This window comes from Rhinatrema bivittatum, chromosome 7 (assembly GCF_901001135.1).
Source record: "Rhinatrema bivittatum chromosome 7, aRhiBiv1.1, whole genome shotgun sequence".
Classification (NCBI taxonomy): domain Eukaryota; kingdom Metazoa; phylum Chordata; class Amphibia; order Gymnophiona; family Rhinatrematidae; genus Rhinatrema; species Rhinatrema bivittatum.
Window position 1 is genome coordinate 122,702,711 of NC_042621.1, and position 20,500 is coordinate 122,723,210.

At 44.6% G+C, this 20,500-nt stretch overlaps 1 protein-coding gene and 1 long non-coding RNA gene across 3 annotated transcripts in view; one reads left to right on the top strand and one right to left on the bottom strand.

The window, feature by feature from the left end:
* The window catches only part of ADAMTS14 (ADAM metallopeptidase with thrombospondin type 1 motif 14), a 314,376-nt gene that overhangs the window by 183,863 nt on the left and 110,013 nt on the right, over nt 1–20,500 (top strand). Inside the window, exons 5-6 of one of the 2 annotated variants that reach the window (XM_029609051.1) lie at nt 3,888–3,971; nt 15,636–15,792. In XM_029609051.1, coding sequence (XP_029464911.1) covers nt 3,888–3,971; nt 15,636–15,792 — 241 coding nt within the window. The remainder of the gene's footprint in view (nt 1–3,887; nt 3,972–15,635; nt 15,793–20,500) is intronic. The other variant, XM_029609052.1, reaches the window with a different exon arrangement.
* Nucleotides 1–20,500, bottom strand: part of LOC115095428 — a 306,111-nt gene that overhangs the window by 82,966 nt on the left and 202,645 nt on the right. The window lies entirely within an intron of this gene.

Genomic DNA, 20,500 nt, shown 5'->3' on the forward strand with positions numbered 1-20,500 from the left:
TAAATTTTAGGTTTTAGCGAGTGCATGGACAAGAGCATACCATGCTATTTACCATTTGCCTGCTAAAGCCTTATCTCCATCTGACATATTTCATGTACAAGGGTGTATGTACTAATGTCTTTTCAGAGTGTTTTTAGTGTATAGCACGTTATTGTGTGTTTGTGCATGCTAAGCTTTCGTGCACAGGCCCAGTATGTAACAGGATCCTACATGGGTACTTTTCCCAGATATTTAAGTAATGAAACAGATTCTTTTTCTGTCTGGGTGATGACCTGCAACTTACTGGGTTTTTTTGTTGCTCTTCAATCAGTTTGTTCTGGCACCACATTTCTCAATATCTCTCTAACAGGGGTGTGTACTGGAAAAATATTTTGTATTTTTCATCCTGTTTTTCTATATTTTCGTTACAAATAAAATACCTAAAGTGAAAAAAAAAAAAACCAAAACCAAAAAACGAAAGAGTGTCACTTCCTCCTGCCCACCAGACCTGTGAAAGTAAAAGGACCACTCAGAGCCCCGGACTTCTCCGACCTCACCCCATTCCTCCAATCCTTTCTTAATCGGGTCCTCCAGGAGTGGGAGTGGTCCCCAGTCAGTCCTGCCCACAGCCACAGGTTTTATGTAGCTGCCGAGCATTAAAATGTCCTGTTTCCTTTCAACAGTAACAGATTGAAAGACACTCAAACACCGTGATGATTGTGGCATAACTTGTCAAAGATTGTTTGCAAATCCAGAAGTTAGCATGAGAATGAACTTATTTCACTGGTTTCCATGAATGTCTTGTTTTGGGTTTTTTTTAAAGTTTTGATTAAACCCAGTAGTTGAAAAATAACTGGAGCTTTATCTATCTGTTTGATTTTCTGAGTAACAAGTCAGTTTTGGCTGATAAACAGTGTGCAGCAGTTCGAGCACAGACAAAGTTGACAGATGAAAAATTAAATTATTGGTAGGGTAATTTATTCCATAGTCCTGGAGTCTGCCCAATATGTAGAAGCTTTACATGCTCAGATTGTCTGTTGAATGTTTTAAAGACTCTTGAGGTGTCTGTCTCATATCTCTGCATATCTCTCTGATGTCCCTCTCCTCATCCATCACTCTTATCTTCCCTATTCATTACATGATCCCCCTCACTTGTCCTGAATCTCTGTCTCCCCCTCCCTCTCGTCTGTCCTCATTCCCTACTGTGGCTTCTTTAACATCCCCTCTCTTCCGTCTGTTTATCTGCCTCTCCCCCCTAGCCCGGACAGTCTGATTTCTTTATTTCAAAACTGTAGAGGTGATAACATGCCTAGGGCAGATCTAAAAGGCAGTGGAAAGAACAGAGTTGAGATAATGGATAAAAAAAACCCCATAGAGTGGAGCGGGCTGGGGGAAGAGTTGGGTGCTGGTTTAAGTACAGAAACTCGTATGCTCCTGTACACAGAATGGCAGAGGAACACAAAGGGAAACCGACAAGAAATGACTTGCATAAAGAGCAATATCCTGCAGATGCACTATGTAGATGGTCAGTAACTGGCCTGTGGGAAAATGATTTATCATCTGCTAGAATGTAGAATCTATGTATTATTTCTTTTATTTCTACATTTCAATTCGTTTTTTGGTTTTTTTTTTTTGTTTTTTTACTTTTGCAGAGCAAAGGAGTAACTGGGGTCAGCCAGTGCCAGTTTTCAAGTTGGGGGTTTGGGGCACAGTAGCAAGTGGGGATTGTTCCTGCCTCCTTCAAGAATGGGATAAGCTGGTGGGGGCAACCCTTGGGGGTGGATGTTTTTTAAATGGGCATTGTAGGGCTTTAATAGAGATTGAACAAACAGACTAAATCCTTGGGAAAGCTGAGAAGCAGCCATGTTTTAAAAACCTAGTGAGCATTCCTCTGGGAAACTATCTGAAGTTGGATTAAGATAATTCATGATTTTTCCTACTGAATTGAGAATCATGGTTCCAAGGCTCCAATGGAAGCCAAGAATAGGGCACACGCCAAAAAGAGATGGATTGGTAAGATCTGAAAGCTCATAAAGGCTGGGAGAAGGAAGACCCTGTAAAATCCAAAGGGGTAGATTTTCACAAAGCGCGCCTTAGCGTACTTTTGTTGGCGCATCAGGCGCAAACAAAAGTACGCTGGATTTTAGTAGATACGCGCGTAGCCGCTAAAATCCTGGATCGGCGCGCACAAGGCTGCCGATTTCGTGTAGCCGGTGTGCGCCGAGCCACGCAGCCTGCCGCTGTTCCCTCCGAGGCCGCTCCGAAATCGGAGCGGCCTCGGAGGGAACTTGCTTTCGCCTTCCCCTCACCTTCCCCTCCCTTCCTCTATCTAACCCACCCCCCCGGCCCTATCTAGACCCCCCCCCCCTTACCTTTGCCGGGGGATTTACGCCTCCCGGAGGGAGAAGTAAATCCCCGCGCGCCAGCAGGCCTCTAGCGCGCTGAGACGGGACCTGGGGGCGGTTCCGGAGGGCGCGACCACGCCCCCGGGCCCGCCCCCGAAACGCCGCGTCCCGCCCCGAAAACGCTGCGCCAATCAGCCCCGCCCCGACACGCCCCCGACACGCCCCCCTCGAAAAACCCCGGGACTTATGTGAGTCCTGGGGCTCTGCGCGCGCCGGTAGGCCTATGTAAAATAGGCGCACCAGCGCGCAAGGCCCTGCTCACGTAAATCCGGGCGGATTTACGCGAGCAGGGCTCTTAAAATCCGCCCCTTAGTATGAGTTAGAAATGGGAATCGAGTGCAGTCTAAGCTTTGCATGCTGGAACTGTGAATCTGATCCCAAACGCTTTGCATACCTTTCTCTGGATTTACTGATTTGACTGTTCCCATGGAGCATATTGTAAATACTTTTCCTCTTGAGTAAAAGTCAGACCAGTTTTGGAACCATCACGTTTTTGGAGCGCCTAAAATCAGCCGCTACAAAGAGGACCTGGTTCCCTTTTTCTGTTGAGTGTTTTCACCTGTGGTCCACTTCAAAACCTGATTGACCACTCTTTAAAAGAACCCTTAGACCATCCAGAATTGACCCCTGAACCCATGGTGATAGGAGTAAATGCAAAGGAGCAGCAGAAATCTATCAGCAGGACCCAACAAGGGCCGTTTCAGCAGAAAACAACTCCTGCTTCAGGGGGGGGGGGGGGGTCCTCACCTTCAGTCACTTCCCCATCATGCTAACATTCAAACATTGACATAACGTCTCTCAAATGCTACTTGAAGTCAGAGTGCATAAGACCTTTTAATTTAAGATATCCTATTTAGGGACCTTTGTTTTTTTTATTTTATTTTTTCTGGGAATTTCAATGTTCTGCCAAAAAAAGTCAGCGGAAAAATGACATTGTTACAACACACAGGAGAAAAATTGTTGGAAAAGTCATTTTTCCTCTGATTTGCATTTTGTTGTAACATTGAGATTCCCAGGAACATAAGAACATAAGGAAAAATCAAAGAAAAACTGAAAACGAAGGTCCCTAGGTGCTCTGTTTCTTTCTTTTTTATTCTTATTTATTAGCTCTGTATTAGAGGGCATCTAGCTGTAAACAGAAGGGGCCACGGAAGAGTTTCTGAACTGGTAACATAGCGTGGGGCCAGCAGTGAGGAGTGAAAGAGGATTCCTGTAATGTGCAATTGCCGAGCACATATAACTTTTGTCTCCTCCTGCCGGAGCACGGTTTTAGGTGTGCATCTGTTACTATATGCATACGCACCTTTGATGTAGTGTGTAAGAGCATCACTGTTTATAAGCACATGTACATCATAGGCAATGTATGTGCATATTCAGCTTTTGGGGAGAAAGTCCTCTGATGTTTTCTGTTACTAGGTATGATGTTTGCGTCTCGCTGTTTTAAATGTTATTTTTGGACACTTTTTAAAAATCAGTTGTTTGTTTTTTTTCCCCCCACCCCAGGTGGATGAAATTTACCACGATGAGTCCCTGGGGATCCACATCAACATTGTGTTGGTCCGAATAATCATGGTGGGATACCGGCAGGTAAACACCAGTACCAGAATGCACCAGGGTGTAAGGAAAAATAAAGAGCAAAGGGTGGTCTCTTCCATCCCAGATGACCAGGCTGCATGATATTAGGAATTAAGTCACGGCCATGGAACCAGTGCCCCTGTGATTTAGAGACGGTAATTTTATCATTCGAGCAAAAGGAGCGCAGGCAGGAGAGCCCCTTCCTTCTTGCACCTGCATTTCTCTATTTATAACATCCCAGTAGCTCATAATACTCTTCCCTGAAATTGGTTTGATGCTCCAGGTTCCGCACTATCATGTACGGTGCAGTTGGGTTGCCCTGCAGTGAGTCAAGTCGAACAGATGCAGAGTTTATGCAAAGGCTTTAAGAAGCCATGCTTGAGAGGTCTGAGGGATTTTGCAGATCTGCTGGAATTTGCTGGGAATTCAGAAACATGAATTGAAAAGGAGCAGACTGGTGCAGGACTGCAGAGCCTTTCACTTCTAGGTCACCAAATCTAACTCAATTGGGCAGTGACTGAAAGTCAATGCCATCTGGAAGCCATTACCGGGCATCTGTGAAATGAATGGGTGGTTTCAGTACAGTTCCCAGTGTCTATAGCACTGCCATCGCAAACTGGTGCTGACTGGCACTGTTGTTGGTAGTCTCAGCAGAGAGGTCAAAGGCTGAGGAAGCATATTGACTGAATTATTCTCCCACCCTTTAATCCTCTACAACAAGGCTGAGGCACATTGGCAGGGCAGTGTACGGAAGGAAACTTGCAATGCATTGCCTGCCCTCTATCTGTTCTGTGGATTAAGAGGACTTTGACTTCCAGTGCTGTCAGTCTGGCATATTTCAAAATGACCAAAGTCACTAAAAAAAAAAAAAAAAAAAAAGCACAACACACATTTAAGGTAAAGGCAAAAGACTCCTTTTTCTAATAGAAGGAAGACAACTGAAAACCAAAGGTTAGAACTGCCTTGGTTCCTTTTTAAGAAACGGATGGACAGAATAATGTAGGTAATATGGAAGTCTGTACTGAAACAGCACTTACTGTATTTCAGGTGAGACTAGAGGGAACATTTATGGATTATGTATTTATTAGTTTAGACTTGATAGCCTACCTTTACAAACTACAAGCTCAAAGTGGGCTACAATCAAATTACATAACAATACATATAAAACAGAAAAAAAAGCAAATTAAAATAATAAAACTTGATCACGTGATGTGGTGAGCGAAGGTGGACGTGTGCAGGAGAGCTCCGGGTGCCTCGATCCATTTTTTTTGATAATCTGCAAGTAATCCGGCACGAAAGCCCTCCCCAAAGAGCTCAATCTACATTGCTGACCTTTTACATGTCGATCACTAATTACATGAACCGCTCGCCAACAGCCATGCCGATCAGATCCGTGCGAAGAGATAAGGACAAGGCAGGTGCTGGGGATCCTAAGATGGCGGCGACCCCAGGATCTGCGGGGCAGAAAGGCCAGGATCCTGATTTGACCGAAAATTTCAGGGTCATCCTCATGGAAGCTTTGGACTCTAAGTTGGGGGTCATATCTACACAAATCGCGGATGTGAAATCGGTCCTAGATGAGTTAAGTCCGCGTTTGGACAGACTTGAGGGTCGGGTAAGCCTTGTGGAGGATGATACGTTAGCATTGACGGGTAAAATCATGGCCCTGGAGAAACTGGTCGATGCGCACGCTTCTAAATTAGACGATCTTGAGAACCGAGCACGGAGATCTAACATACGGGTGATGGGCTTACCGGAATCTTTAGTGGAAGGAAACTTGGGAACCTTTTTGGAGAGCTGGATTCCGGAGGCTCTTCACGTGCCGGAGCTAAATAATGTCTTCCGAGTGGAAAGAGCACACCGGCTGGGTCAGCGTAAGGAGGGAGAAACCAGGCCGAGGATGGTTATCTTTAAAGTTCTAAACTTTGCCCATAAGCAAGTCCTTCTCCAGGCTTATCGCAAAGTCCCGGACTTGGCCTATGACGGAAAGAAGATTCGTTTGTTCCAGGATTATTCGGCGAAGGTTTCCGGGTTGAGACGGGGCTTCTCCCCCATCTGCACAACTCTCTTTGAAAAGCAAGTTCGGTTCGCCTTGCAATTCCCCGCCCGCCTGAAAGTTTGGCACGACAATCAAATTTCTTTTTTTGAATCACCGGAGGAAGCGCAGAAGTTTATGAAGATGACCCTACATATCTGAATGGAACGGTACGGCAGCCATTTTGGTTTCACAGAGACATGCTCGACGAGGATCCGTGGGGACCCTGCAGCTAAGTTGCTTTTTTCACTTGACTTTGGGACTCTTTTTCTCTGCCCTGCTCCCCTGGGTTAACTTTTCGATGGTTTTTCTATGCCCTGCCTGGTACGATATTTCGTTGCGCAGAGACTGCTCCCTTCAGGGGGCTATGGACCTTCTCGGCGTGGCTGGCGCAAGATCACGCTGACTATCGGGTGGTGCTATCACCCGGGGGACTTATCCCTGGCTGACCATTAGAGAGGAGAAGTTCAGGGCGCTTCATTGGTACTGCTGAGATGTCCGCACATGTGTACTTTTGATCATAATGCGGCGGGGTCACCACAGTCCTTCTGTTGAAAGAGCTATGTTTGTTCTTTTTACTTGCCTCTCTTGGGGGAGGGGGGCAGGAAAGAGGCACCTGAACACATGTCGACGTGATCTCTTCCCCTATATACGGGGAGTTCATTGAGAGACTGGTTTCGACCCTACAGGAGAGGGTCGAGGCAGATTCTGTTGCGTTTGGAACTGTTTGGTTTTGGTTTCTAATGGGGTGGGGGGGGAGGGGTACTATAATTGGGGTAGTGGGGAGGGTAAGAGGGGTGGGGAAGGGAAGGGAACTTGTGTGTGTGGAATATTTGGGATGCGTGTGGGTTGCTAAGGAGTGTGAGTGTTCCCGATGGGGCGTTAGACACAGAGTGAGCGCGTACGGGAGATTTGGATTTGGGTTGGTGTCTTTCAACTGGAAGAGGGCACGTGGGGAATTCACATTGTCTTTTTATTCGGTGGAGGGTGGAGTCATAGCATTAATCACAGTGGTACGATTCTTACCTTATCTTACAATGGGTCCTTATTTTTCTCATGGCTGATAACACCCGAATAATATCTTGGAATGTCAATGGTCTGGGATCACCGGTTAAACGCTATAAAATCCTCAAACAACTTAAATCCCATAAACCGACGGTCGCTTGTTTGCAGGAAACCCATCTCTCTGCACTAGAAAGCAGTAAACTCAAAAGGGATTGGGTGGGTGATTGCTATTACACTCAGGCTAAAGGGAAGAAAGGGGGAGTAGCTATTTTAGTAAATAAAGCTGCTTCTTTTACTGTCTCTAACACGGTGCGAGATGAGGAAGGTAGATTTCTCTTGGTGTCAGGCCATCTTAATGGTCAAGAAGTGACTATCTGCACCCTCTACGCTCCTAATGCCTACTCTCACCCCTTTTTCATTTTTGTATTGGAACAGCTGGTAGAACACGCCAAGGGTTATTTAATTGTGACGGGGGATTTCAACCTACCAGCGGATCCTTGCATAGACAAGACGCCTTCGAGTGCCTTGCTCCCTAACAGGGAGGGTAAGGGGGTCCCATTCTTATGTTCTGAGTTCTCTTTACTGGACATATGGCGGACGTTACATCCCACAGAAAAAGATTTTACCCACATTTCTAGGGTGCATGCCTCCCTATCACGTATAGATTATATCCTGATACCGAAAGAAGGGCTACATTTTGTTTCTGATGCTGTGATTGGCTTACAGGGGGTGTCTGACCACGCAATAATTTGGGTGGATATACATTTTCACGCTCGGGACAGTGGAGAAAGGCTGTGGAGATTTCCTGGGTTTCTTCGCTCTGACTTGCACTTCAAAACTTTTTGCAAAACAAATGGGAAGAGTTTGTCAATCACAATAGCCAACATACCTCGAATCCGCAACTGTTTTGGGAAACAGCTAAAGCCGTTATACGGGGTGAAATTATTTCCTTTGTAGCGGCTAGAACGAAAAATCTTAACAAAACTATTCTGGAATTGGAAGGTAAATTGGGTAAGCTAAAACAGGAGTTTGCCTCCCACCCGTCTCCTACTTCTCAGAGGGCGTATTTCGCTGTCTTGAGGGATCTGAACTGTGTTCTACATCAGAGGGCACAAAGGGCCTTTCAAGTAGCGGAAAGGAACTTTTTTAAGTTTGGTAACAAAGCGGGGAAACATCTTGCCAATTTGGTTAGAGCTCATAGAGGGAAGACCTTTATTCCTGCCATGCGTACTGAGGGGGGCACTAGGGTCTCCTCCCGAGCTGAAATCTGTGAGGTTTTTCGTAAGTTCTATGAACAATTATACACAGATGACGTAGAAGGAGGCAGAGAAGAAGAAGAAGCATTCTTTGTGAATCTTAAGTTACCGAATCTAACTAAATCTCAGATATCGTTCCTTAACCGACCTATAATACCCCTGGAGGTTTTAGCTGCCATCTCAACTAGTAAACTGGGGAAGGCGCCAGGTCCTGACGGCTTTTCTTTTGATTTTTACAAGCTCCTACAGCATCATGTTGCCAACCATTTGACTGATTTTTTTAATGATGCAGTCCACAAGGGGGCATTCCCCTCATTTTTCAATACGGCATATATAACGGTTCTTCCCAAATCCGGTAAAGATCCGCTACTTCCGGCGTCTTACCGCCCTATCTCACTGCTGAACTGTGATTTAAAGTTACTTGCCAAGCTCTTAGCCAACAGACTTAACGTGATACTCCCGCAATTAATCTCAGAATATCAGGTGGGATTTGTTAAAAACAGACCAGCCTGTAAGCACATTCTTAAATTGCTTTCAGCTATGAGCTCCTCCCTCTCGCAGTGTTCCCCAGCCTTAGTGATTGGTCTAGACTCGGAAAAAGCATTCGATCGAGTGTCTTGGCCATATTTATTCTCTGTATTACGGAGATACGGATTCGAGGGACACTTTCTGACCTATCTTCATATGTTGTATGCTCAGCCCAAATCGCACATAACGGCTAACGGTGGTAAGTCAGGAGAGGTACTTATACAACGAGGGGTGCGACAGGGCTGCCCCCTATCACCCCTTTTGTACATTTTGGCTATTGATCCCTTACTTAGGAAAATAGCGGGTTCTCCCTCCATACCGGGTTATGGCACAGTCCATCAAACATTCTCTATCGCTGCTTTTGCGGACGATATATTAATATACCTTACGGAACCACAGCGGTCCATAACTCCTTTGTTGGGTATCCTGGAGCAGTATGGGGAATTTGCTGGCCTCCGTATTAACAAGGATAAATCGGAAGCTCTGGATGTTGGGGGTAGAGTGAAGCCTATGTGGCGAGGCCCTTTTCCTCTTAAATGGGTAACTACACATATGAAATATCTTGGTATTCAGATACCGTCCGATGTGCGGGATTTCCATAGATTGAATGTGGAACCACTTTTAGAGGCTACATCGTTTTTATTGAGGAAATGGCAAGGTTTACCCTTGTCTATCTCTGGAAGAATACAATTACTCAAAATGATGATTCTCCCCAGATGGCTTTACGTCCTACAAATGACCCCGATCTGGCTGACGGGGAGGGATTGTAGGGGGGTAAATGCTCTATTTCGGAAATTCATTTGGAATGGACGTAAAGCTCGTTTATCCTTAACGATTCTATTTCAGCCCCCCAAAAAAGGAGGTATGGGATGTCCCAATTTACGTAGATATAATCTAGCGTGCCTTCTCAGATATGTGAAAGATATTCTGGGTAATACGTCACAATACACTCCCCTTACACTCCTTTGTTCTTGGTGGCAACAGCAGTCCTTAAACCCCCTACTCCAACTCTCTAGAGCCCAAATGCCTGCGGGGTTACTAACGCAACCGCTGATTTGGGCAAGCCGGAAGGCCTGGGCGTATCTATGCGTTCAGGCGAAATTTTCCCCGTCACTTACACCTTTCCTAACGATCTGTGGTAACCCACTTTTTCCTCCAGCGATGTCTACTTCCGTCTTTCACAGATGGAGGGAGAAGGGATTAACCTGGTTGTATCAGTGTTTTTCTTCTGAGGGGGATCAGTTTCATCCCTTCTCGGACTTGCAACAATTATTCGACCTGGCGCCTTCAGACCATTTTGCCTATAGGCAATTGCGTGATTTTTGTAATACGCATAAAATGACCTCGCTGATTACGCCTCATTTCTGGGTGGTCCACAAAGTAGTCTCTATTCACAAACCGCAAAAGTTCACGATTGCGACTTTCAATCAGGCCCTACTGTTACATCTTCAGAGTGATGTAGTCACCAAAATCTGGCAACAATGGGTGCAATGGCCTGAATTCACTCTTACCAGTCAGGAGTTTTTATCATGCTTTGAGAAGATCCCGGAATGGTCAGCGAATGTGCTGTATCGGGAGATCCAATTTAAATTTTTGAGACGGTATTATATGGCGTCTGACAGGGCTTTCTTGGCCCACATTACGTCCTCTGCCAAGTGCCCCAAGTGTAATGTAATGACGGGCACCTTTACCCATCAATTTTGGTCGTGTAATGCTATTTCTTTGTTTTGGACGGAACTTATTGGTACCTGCAGTTCTTTGCTCTCCATGGAGCTCCCTGCAGACCCTATTCTCTGGCTCTTTGGGCTGATGCAGACTTCCACTGTGGGACTAGGAAAGTATGAGCTGCAATTTTTACGTAGAGTAAGCCTGACTGGGAAAAAGGCCATTTTGGCTTGTTGGATTTCCGCAGATCCTCCTCAACATGACTTATGGTTCAGGTTGTTGATCAAGCTATTCACTCTGGAGTATACCTGTGCCCAAACAGCTACTGAACACAGACAGAAAATTATGGGTAATATTTGGAAGCCGTTGGAGCTATATCTTAAGCCTAACATAATACCCTGATTAGGTACTGGATGGGGAACGGTCTTTGTGGGCACTTGGAATCATTCAGTGGAGTAATTCGCACTCATAGCTAGACTCACACCCATGGGCATTTTCGTACCTCATCCAGGTATTTGCTGTGTTAGTCCAGTACTATGGCTTCTCCCTCACACAAGTTCCAGGGGTGGGGGGGGGGATGGGAAGGGGAAGGGGAGGGGGGATTGGGGATTAGTTGGAACTGTTAATCTGTTTATAACTGTTTATCTTGACTGCCAAAGTGTGTGCTACTGATTCTTCCCCATTATGTCTGCCTTGTTCTTTTATGATATCGGTTGATTTAGTATTTGAGATTGGAACCCGCACACCTAGAACCTTTTGCTTTATTGATATGCTGGCGCTTCTTGACTACATGTGGTTTACAGAATCCTATGTCATTGCTATAAGTGTCATTGCGTTGTCTGTCGTTATTGTAACAGACCTGTTATTGTGGGTTGCTTGTACATTTTACATTTTGGATTTCTATGTTCAAAACTCAATAAAAATAAGTTACAAAAAAAAAAAAAAAAAAAAATAATAAAACTTAATATAATAATAAAAACAAATTAAGTATAAACAAATTCCTAAGTGGAAGATTAAAACCAGAATAGAACTGAGTTTAAATGCAGTAATTACCTAAAATAGAATAGCAATAGCCAAGGAAAAGCCTGATTAAATAGCCAAGCTTTTAACTTTTTTTCTGAAAACAAGCTAACCTGATACCAACCTCAATTCTAATGGAATGGAATTCTGAACAGTTGGGGCATAAAATCTAAATCCCGTATTTTAAAAGGCCCATGCGCATAAAAAACATTTTAAAACAGGCCCAGCCACGAGTGTAAACCCCGGTACGCGCGCACAAGTGCCGGGCCTCTCCGAAGGGCCGGGCAGGGGGTGGGGTCTGGGCAGGCCGGGACAGTGTGCGCCGGCAGTCAGCTGGCATGCGCAGATTACTTCTGCTCCAGAGGAGTAGTAAGTAATAAAACAAAAAAAAGTAAGTTCATAGGAAGGGTTTAGGAGGTGGGGAGGAGAGGGGAAGAGGGAGGGAGTTTAGATAGGGGAGTAGGGAAGTTCCCTCCCAGTCCGCTTTTTAATTGGAGCAGACTGGGAGGAAACTGGGGGAGGTCCGATTGCATCGCTGCGCGTATTAATTGAAAATTCACCCCCCCCCCATGTGCATTGCCCAAACATGCATGCGTGGATTTTAAAATCCGGTGAGCATGTGTACGCGGCCATTAGATTTTATAACATGCGCGAGCGCGCCGGGAACCTCGTGCTCATGGACGGCCATGCGCTCCTTTTAAAATCCATGCTAAATGCTGTGTACCAAGCTGTCACTAACTTAACAGTAGTAGCACAGAGAATAGTTAGCTAGGCCTGTTGTGAGCATCTAAGGCACCTGGTAGCTTATAGCTAATCCACAGCAATGGTTAAGGGAAATTGGATTCAAACAGCATCCAAGGGCCCTGACTTTTATGGTCTGGGAAACTGATAAGCATGGGGGTAACTTGCACAGTGCAGCAGATACTGGCATAAGCTTGCTGGGAAGACTGGGTGGATCATTTGTTCCTTTTCTGCCGTCGTTTCTATGTTTCTGTGTAAGTTGTTCTAATAAATATTCAAGACCATTAATACAGGGGCATATAACAGAGAGGACTTTAAATTTAATTCTGGCCTCAACTGGAAGCCAATGCAGCTGTTTTAGAATCATAATAATGCAATTATCAGATTTTTTTCTGTCAGCAAACTGGCAGCAATATTCTGGATAAGCTGTAGTCTTCTTTTGAGGGGAAATCATGAAGGCATATTAGTTTGAAATTGCTTTATTTGAGCAACTTATTTATTTGAGCCTTATTAGTATTGGTAGGCACTCTTAAAGTTTGCTGTCATTTTGTTTTATGTGATTATGGTTTTATGTAACCCACCTAAGATTATAGATAGCATGGGCTAAAAATATTTTAAATAAAATAATACAGAGTTGCAATAATCTAATTGACCTGTAACAAGGACATAAATGACTGTGGCAGGATCCTGTTTTCCTAAGAAAGGTCAAAAACGACAAATAATATGTAGAACTGCAAAGGAATTACCTGTGACTGAATTGACATGAGCCTGCAGAAATAGTGACGAGTCCAACGGGACCCTAAGATTTCAAGTTACATCCCTAGGCTCAAGCCTTACGTCAAAAATAGAAGGCTTGCTTAGCAAAGGTCAAGTAGATCTATTAATCCAGAGAGCCTCTGATTTATTGGAATTATAAATTTATGATCAGCCAGCCATGAGCTAACAGCTGTCAAGCCGCTGTTCAAATTGGTAAGAACCAATTTCCCTACTCTAATACAAAACTGAATATCATCAGCATAAAAATAACATTAAACCCTAAGATCACATCACCTCCTAAAAGGTGTAAATGAATGTTGAATAAGTGCAGAGGCCTGCAGGACTCATCACCTGAGCTTCCTAAGGTAGGATGATATCTTTCTCCAACATACCCTTTGAATCCAGTCAGCAGCCACTGCCATGCCAACCCCATTATGCCAAAATATTTCAGCCAATCTAAAAGTAACTTGTGGCCAATTAGATCAAAAGCAGCAGATAAATCTAAAACAAACCGGGAGAGAATCAAAACCTCTGCCAGCATGTACCTGAATGCCATCCATAAGTGCCAAAAATACTGTTCCAATTCCACGGCCTTTGCGAAATCCCGGCCAGCATGGGCGTTAAACAGTTGTAGTTGCTACAAATTCACAAACTCTATTCATTTTCCCAGGAAAGGAAACTTACAAATAGTGTGGCAGTAATCAGTAATGGCTGGATCCAATCCTGGTTTCTTGACAGTTGAATAAATAAATCGCTTATTTTAATAAAGGGCATAAATATCCCTGGGTCAAACCAGCAGTGATAATTATAGAAAGCCAAGGTGCAAAAGGGTCAGCAGCACCTTTAATTACATCAGAAGAAATAGTATTTAAACACAAAGTAGGGGCTTCAGTTTCTTTCAAAATGTGTAAAAGTGCTCCTGGAGAAGCTGGCCTGAGGCAAACCTTCAGCAACTGAATCACAAAGCAGAGCCGGATTTAGGATTTGGGTGCCCATAGGCAGAACTGGAGAGTAGGGGATTGGGGGGGAGGACCCTGGAAATCAGAGGGTGGGTGAAGACCTTCTCTCCAGAGTCCCAGAGAGCCACAGCAGCGCCCCTTTGAAGACGATTGCTAGAGTAGGCCTGTCCTTGTCACAGTTGCACTCCTCTTTGGCCTGAGTATTTAGTGCCTTCAGAATTTGGCGCTCAAGGCAATTCCCAGTGTTACTTGTGACCAGGTCTGGATTTAGGCAAAAGAATCAACAAAAGCATAGCTACTGAACAGGAATCAGAAATGACGAGGCAGATAGCTATCCCCATAAAAGGGTACATCTTCAGCAAGGTGTTTACCTGCAAAGTTACTGGCGCACCAGTAAGCTCACACACAAAGTACCCAGGTGCACGGAGTTTGAAAATTGTGCTGTTATGTAGGTAAATGTACATGTATACATTCAGGCCAAGTAAAACAGGGACGTCATTTCGATGTGTTAGCGGCATGCCATCTACGTGTCTGCCTTATGAAAATGTGAGGAACATGTCTACATTTAATATACACCCACGAAGTGCTCTATTCCCCCACCCCAAAATATTTCTGTAACCTCTGGGCTAATAGTCCCAGATAGAGGCCCCAGGAACCATACCTCAAATACAGTTCTTACACTCAAATCTTTCCAATTATTAATTTCTCTGAGTGTCCATAATTCCTTGAGTGTGTGTGTGTGGGGGGGGGGGGTGGGGGTGGGAATTAAATTTCTGATTTAGAAGTCCGATTCTTTCTCCTTCCAATCAGTCTGGGCAGATAATAACTTCCCTTCCTATTGATACAGATATGTCCTCTTGTCACATTGATGATATCTTAGACAAAGTCCAAATAACTCCAGCTTCTCTTGATGATATCTGCTGGGTACCAAACCCACTCATCCTCTTCCATCATCTCAGATATATATACTAGTGAATCTAGAGATAGGTCCAAGCTGTTTCCTTGCTTCATCTTGATGACCTCCTCTTTGGAAATGGATGGGACACCAGTCTTTCCAGAACTGCTCACAATCCATCCATGTTTTCTGGATGAGAAACACCATTCCTTTATTGAACATACACTGAACCTCTGGTTGAGTACTCATGACTTTAAAAAGAGAGAAATCAAAACATAAAATGAGGAGGGTAGAAAAAACTCCCCTCTCAAAAACCAAAAAGGATTTCAAAACACGGTCATTAATGGAGTAAAGAATCTCTATCTCTTTTCTAAACCCGTCTCACTCCTACAGACTCCAGAGGCCTTCCTCCCTAAAACAAACAAAACCAGGGAACAGCCACGGGCAAGCTGTCCCTGGAAGGGTCAACTAAAATTCCACGCAGCAAAATGGTTGTCTGGGTTTATATAACATAGGAGCGCGCCACATTTCCTCTTCCACAGGGGGGGAGCTGCATTCTATTCTCCCTGAACCAATGGAATATTCTATATGGTTATTAGTAGAGATCTGGTAGGATTTCTGCACTTCTTTTTAAGCAGCCAAATTTGTGCATATTATGGAATCATGTGCATACTTTCCGGCAACCAAAAATCCACTTACCCACTTATGCTGACTTACGCGGTTAACTCTCTTTTTACCTGCATTTCCAAGTCTTTGTAAATGTTTCCCGGTTTCTATATTTCCCCCGTTAACTCCTCGTTTTGTTTCTTCTTTTAGTCAGTTGGCTTGATAGAGCGAGGAAACCCATCTCGGAGTTTGGAGCAGGTGTGCCGCTGGGCCCACTCCCAGCAGCGCTCGGATCCAGACCATACTGAACACCACGATCATGCCGTGTTCCTCACCAGGCAAGATTTTGGTCCTGCAGGTATGCAAGGTACTGTACAGGGTGTCTCCTCGATCAGGTATGTGCAGTCCTCTGGCTCGGGGAGGGGGAATATCTGCCCTTCCAGACAGGCAGCTCCACCAACTACACTACCAACACCCTACAGCCCAGCAATCATCGTGAGCAAACCTGAGCAGAGAAACTGCTGTGGACTCTTTACTTTATCTGTAGCTAAGGTTTTTTAGCCAGGAAGGTTCCAAATGCTCTGAAAATGAAATACTTTATGAAAAGTTAAAACAAGGCATCTGCAGGATGTCCCGGCCTGTCATGCAGTAGTGGTGGTTGCAGCTGGCCCTTAAACCTCCCAGGCTAAAAGATCCTAACAAATTAAACAAAGCCTGAAGGTGTGTGTTATTGCTCCCAGCTGCTTTTTATGTTTTGCTGTCTAGCAGTGCTGTAGTATAGGTGATGTAAAAAGTCAGCCAAATTAAAACTTCCCCTACTGATGTTTAATGCTGAAGCATAGCACTAACAGTCCCTCAGGAGCAGAATACAAGAAGAAATTGAAGTTATTTATTTCCCTGGGTAAATGCTTCATATATGCTGAGAGCCCTCTATTCCCTGGTGGTCCTCCAAGCCTCTGCTAAGTCTGTCAGGCAGCCACTTGATCATCTTAGTGCTTTGGTGATGGATTCTGGAGAGGGTGTGCAGCACCTTGAACAAAGCCTTGAATCATCCTTAGAAATTGACTTTCATTTTCTGAGCATACCCAGCTCTGCATTTTATCACTATGAACCACCAGGGACCATTTCAACCTCACCAACTCTCTGAATTTGGCAAGATGATGTGCTTCTTTATGGAAGCAACATGCCATGAAATGGAGTGTAAGAACCAGGACCTATCCTCATGCCCGGTCCTGGAAAAAGAAGTCTGAATTTTTAGGTGAGAGGTCAGAGCCACTTTCTACTTTCACCGGATATGACGTTTGAAGGTGCCAGATCCCAGCGCTGGGTCCGGTTGAGCTGGAAGCCTAAAGAAGCAGGAGGAAACTTCTGGACCCCAAAACAGAAGGACTGTACATATACGACACCAGAAATGACTGAGGGTATTCCTCTTCCTATCTGAAAAAAGCACAGGCTAAGAGAACCCTTTTTCCCTAACTGACCCTTGTACAATCCCTCTCACTGCCTCTGCTACCAGCACAGGCTGAAGAGACAATCCTCTTTACCTAATACTAGTGGACCATTTATTGGATAGCACTTCTCACCTGAAGACAGAGAAATCAAGGACTGCTTTTGTATGACCAAATCCTCCTCTTGAAACAAATGGATTCTGGTTATGTTCTGGGTTTCTATATCACCACCACCACCATATGTATCTTTCCCATGTAAGATTTATCTAGAGCACCTCTTCTGCATGGTTTTGAAGCTATCGCTGCCTTTGTGCCATCAGTGCTGCTGTTTCTGACTTGCTGGTTGCTATCACTGCCTCTTCCTTCCTTCTGAACTAGCAGGTCACAGTTTGCTGCTCACAGCTTTCCAACTTGCTTCAAATTCTCCTCTTAGCATTTGTGTGCATGCAAGCTATGACCATGGGTGCTCTAGAGTAACTTCCATCTCAGTATATTTTTGTCCTAGTATTGATTTTCTTACTGAAAATTGCTGAATATATTGGAGTGAGAGATATTAGAGAAGAAAAAAAGCCAGAAATGTCCAAGCGGAGATGGAGCTGTTATATTTTATGCCTTTTATATGTAAAGCGGTGGTTAACAACTCTGGTCATCAAGGATTCTAAACCAGAGAATTTACCTTGTTATTGGACCAAATGTGTGCAGATATATTTCATGCATACTTATTGCAAACCCAATCTATTGGGAGTTCTGAAGCATCGTAGTTGGGAACCACCGTTTCAAACCATTACATTTCTGATCCTGATGGAAACCTGAGTCCATCGGTTCTTAATGTGGGTAATTTTATAACAGCGCGCTCAAGACTAAAATCTGCATGTAGAAAGTGCACAAAGACTTCAGCCCAAATTCTCAAAATGGTCCTAGTAAGTTCACTTTGAAAAATTAACATGTGCACGTGGAACCCAGCATAATATATGTTTGTGTGTATGAGAGAGAGGAGAAAGTTTGTGTGCTACAACGCCTCCTCTCCCCCACTCCACCCTACCAGGTAATCCATGACAGCCTCTGGGCATTTGGAAATCAAAAGTTCCCAGGTATGGCGAACCGGTAACTTTTTAATTCTTGTTAGCTTAAAATCATTGGGTGTTATTTGATGTGTCTGCTGTTTTACAATATTTTTTTGGTGTTTGGAACATTTTTGCAAAAACGAGTTTTTACTTATTGTATGTTATTCTGTTAACTATTTTGAAATATTCTTTTAATAGTATGGTTTTACTATTATTGATGTTTTATATTTCTTGATTTTATTGTTTGATATTTTATAAAGAATGGCAAAGTTTCTGTTTTTCCATTGTCGCTGTGCATACAGACTCTAGCTTGCTGTGGTTTCCAGTTCAGTTTTTGTCTGCACATTTTTATTTTTTCTCTTTATTCTGTATTTGGTTGTGGTTTGTCTGTATTCTGCACATGTGACTGAGGTGAAGTATTCTGCTAGCGTGTAGTTTCTGTGTAGGGATCTATAGCACTCTGCATTGTTCCGTTTTCCTAATAGAAGGTGTATTGGTGTTATAGATTTGGTGTAATATTTACAGCGTTGCATTCACGGGTAGGGTTCTTACTATTTGAGTGCTGGCAGTTAGTGCTGTTTTGGTATGGGAGGTTTATTATATTGTAATTGTAATTCAGTTTACTCATGGCTTTCTGAGTGCTGGGCCCATACCCAATATGTATTACAATAGGCCTAATATCATATGGGTTTCAAGTGTCTTTTTTGCCTTTTAGCAGGGTTGGTATACAGCAGTGTATATACTCTTACACTACCACCACTACCCCACCCTTCCTGGACCAATCTACACACAATTTAAAAATATGCATTTATAACAGATTTTACATGACAAAAGGACATTCAAAGTGCAGTTTCCTGAGGTACAAATATCACTTACAATATAGGTAAATATATTATATATATTGTAAGTGATATAAATGCATAATTTTTAATTGTGTGTAGATTGGGCCAGGAGCTGTGGAGTAGTGGTGGTGGTGCAAGAGTGAAGGTTCACCTAGGGACGTAATAGAGATGTGAATCGGTTTGGATTCTGGTTCCGATTCACATGTGGGTTTTTTCCATCGGGCCCGATCGCGGTTTTGTTTATCGGCTGCGCCCCAGCCGATAAACAAAAAACCCACCCCGACCCTTTAAAGCTAACACCTTAGCTTCCCCCACCCTCCCGACCCCCCCCAAAAAACGTTTTATAGGTACCTGGTGGTCCAGTGGGGATCCCGGGAGCGATATCCTGCTCCGGGCCGTCATCCCGCTCCCGGGCCGTCGGCTGCCACTAATCAAAATGGTGCCGATGGCCCTTTGCCCTTACCATGTGACAGGGTATCCATGCCATTGGCTGGATCCTGTCACATGGTAGGAACACTGGATGGCCGGCGCCATCTTGTGCTCCTACCATGTGACAGGGGTTGACCAATGGCACCGGTAGCCCCTGTGACATAGTAAGGGCAAAGCTATTGGCGCCATTTTGAATACTGGCAGCCGACGGTCCGAGTGCAGGAGGTCCCTCCCGGACCCCCGCTGGACTTTTGGCAAGTCTTGTGGGGGTCAGGAGGGTCCCCCAAGACGTGCCAAAAGCCCCTGCTGGTCCAGCAGGGGTCAGACCGTCGGCTGCCAGTATTCAAAATGGCGTCGATAGTCTTTGCCCTTACTATGTCACAGGGTCTACCGGTGCCATTGATCAGCCCCTGTCACATGGTAGGGGCACAAGATGGCGCCGGCTATCCAGTGCTCCTACCATGTGACAGGATCCGGCCAGTGGCACGGATACCCTGTCACATGGTAAGGGCAAAGGGCCATCGGCGCCATTTTGATTAGTGGCAGCCGACAGCCCGAGAGCGGGAGATCGCTCCCTGTGCTCCCACTGGACCACCGGGTAATTTTAAAACGGTTTGGGGGGGGGGGGTGGGGGGGGGGGGGGAAGCAAAGGGATCTTTTTTTTTTTTTTATCGGGCCATCGGCGCCATTTTTATTAGTGGCAGCCAAAATGGCGCCGATGGCCCGAGAGCAGGAGATCGGTCCCGGGGCTTCCACTGGACCACCAGGTACTCGTAAAAAGTTTTGGGAGGGTTCGGGAGGGTGGGGGAAGGTAAGGGTTTAGTTTTAAAGGGTCGGGGTGGGTTTAGGGGTTGTTTTGGTGTGCCGGTTTTCCCGCCCTCCCCCCAAATAACTCCCGTTAGTGGACACTAACCCATTAACGATTTTTCATGATAAATCGGGGGAATTTCTATTGTATTGAGCACTCTAACGATTTTTGACGATTTCAAAAATATCGGACGATTTTTTTAAATCGTCAAAAAACGATTCACATCCCTAGCACGTAATACCCTTGCAGCGGCCCTGTCTGGTCATCCAGCCTCTTGATGCCTCTTCCTAATGTCTCATTTGCTAGCAACCAGACATTCCCTGCAGATACTTTGACCCGGGTAATCTGAACTAATATGGAATACATATTGATGAAATATTCCACTTATAGGTTTTACTTCTTGTACATGTTTAATATAATGTACAGTCTTTGTACAGATGTTTTTGTGATATCGTCACATCAGTCTATAAACTTCTCAGAGTGC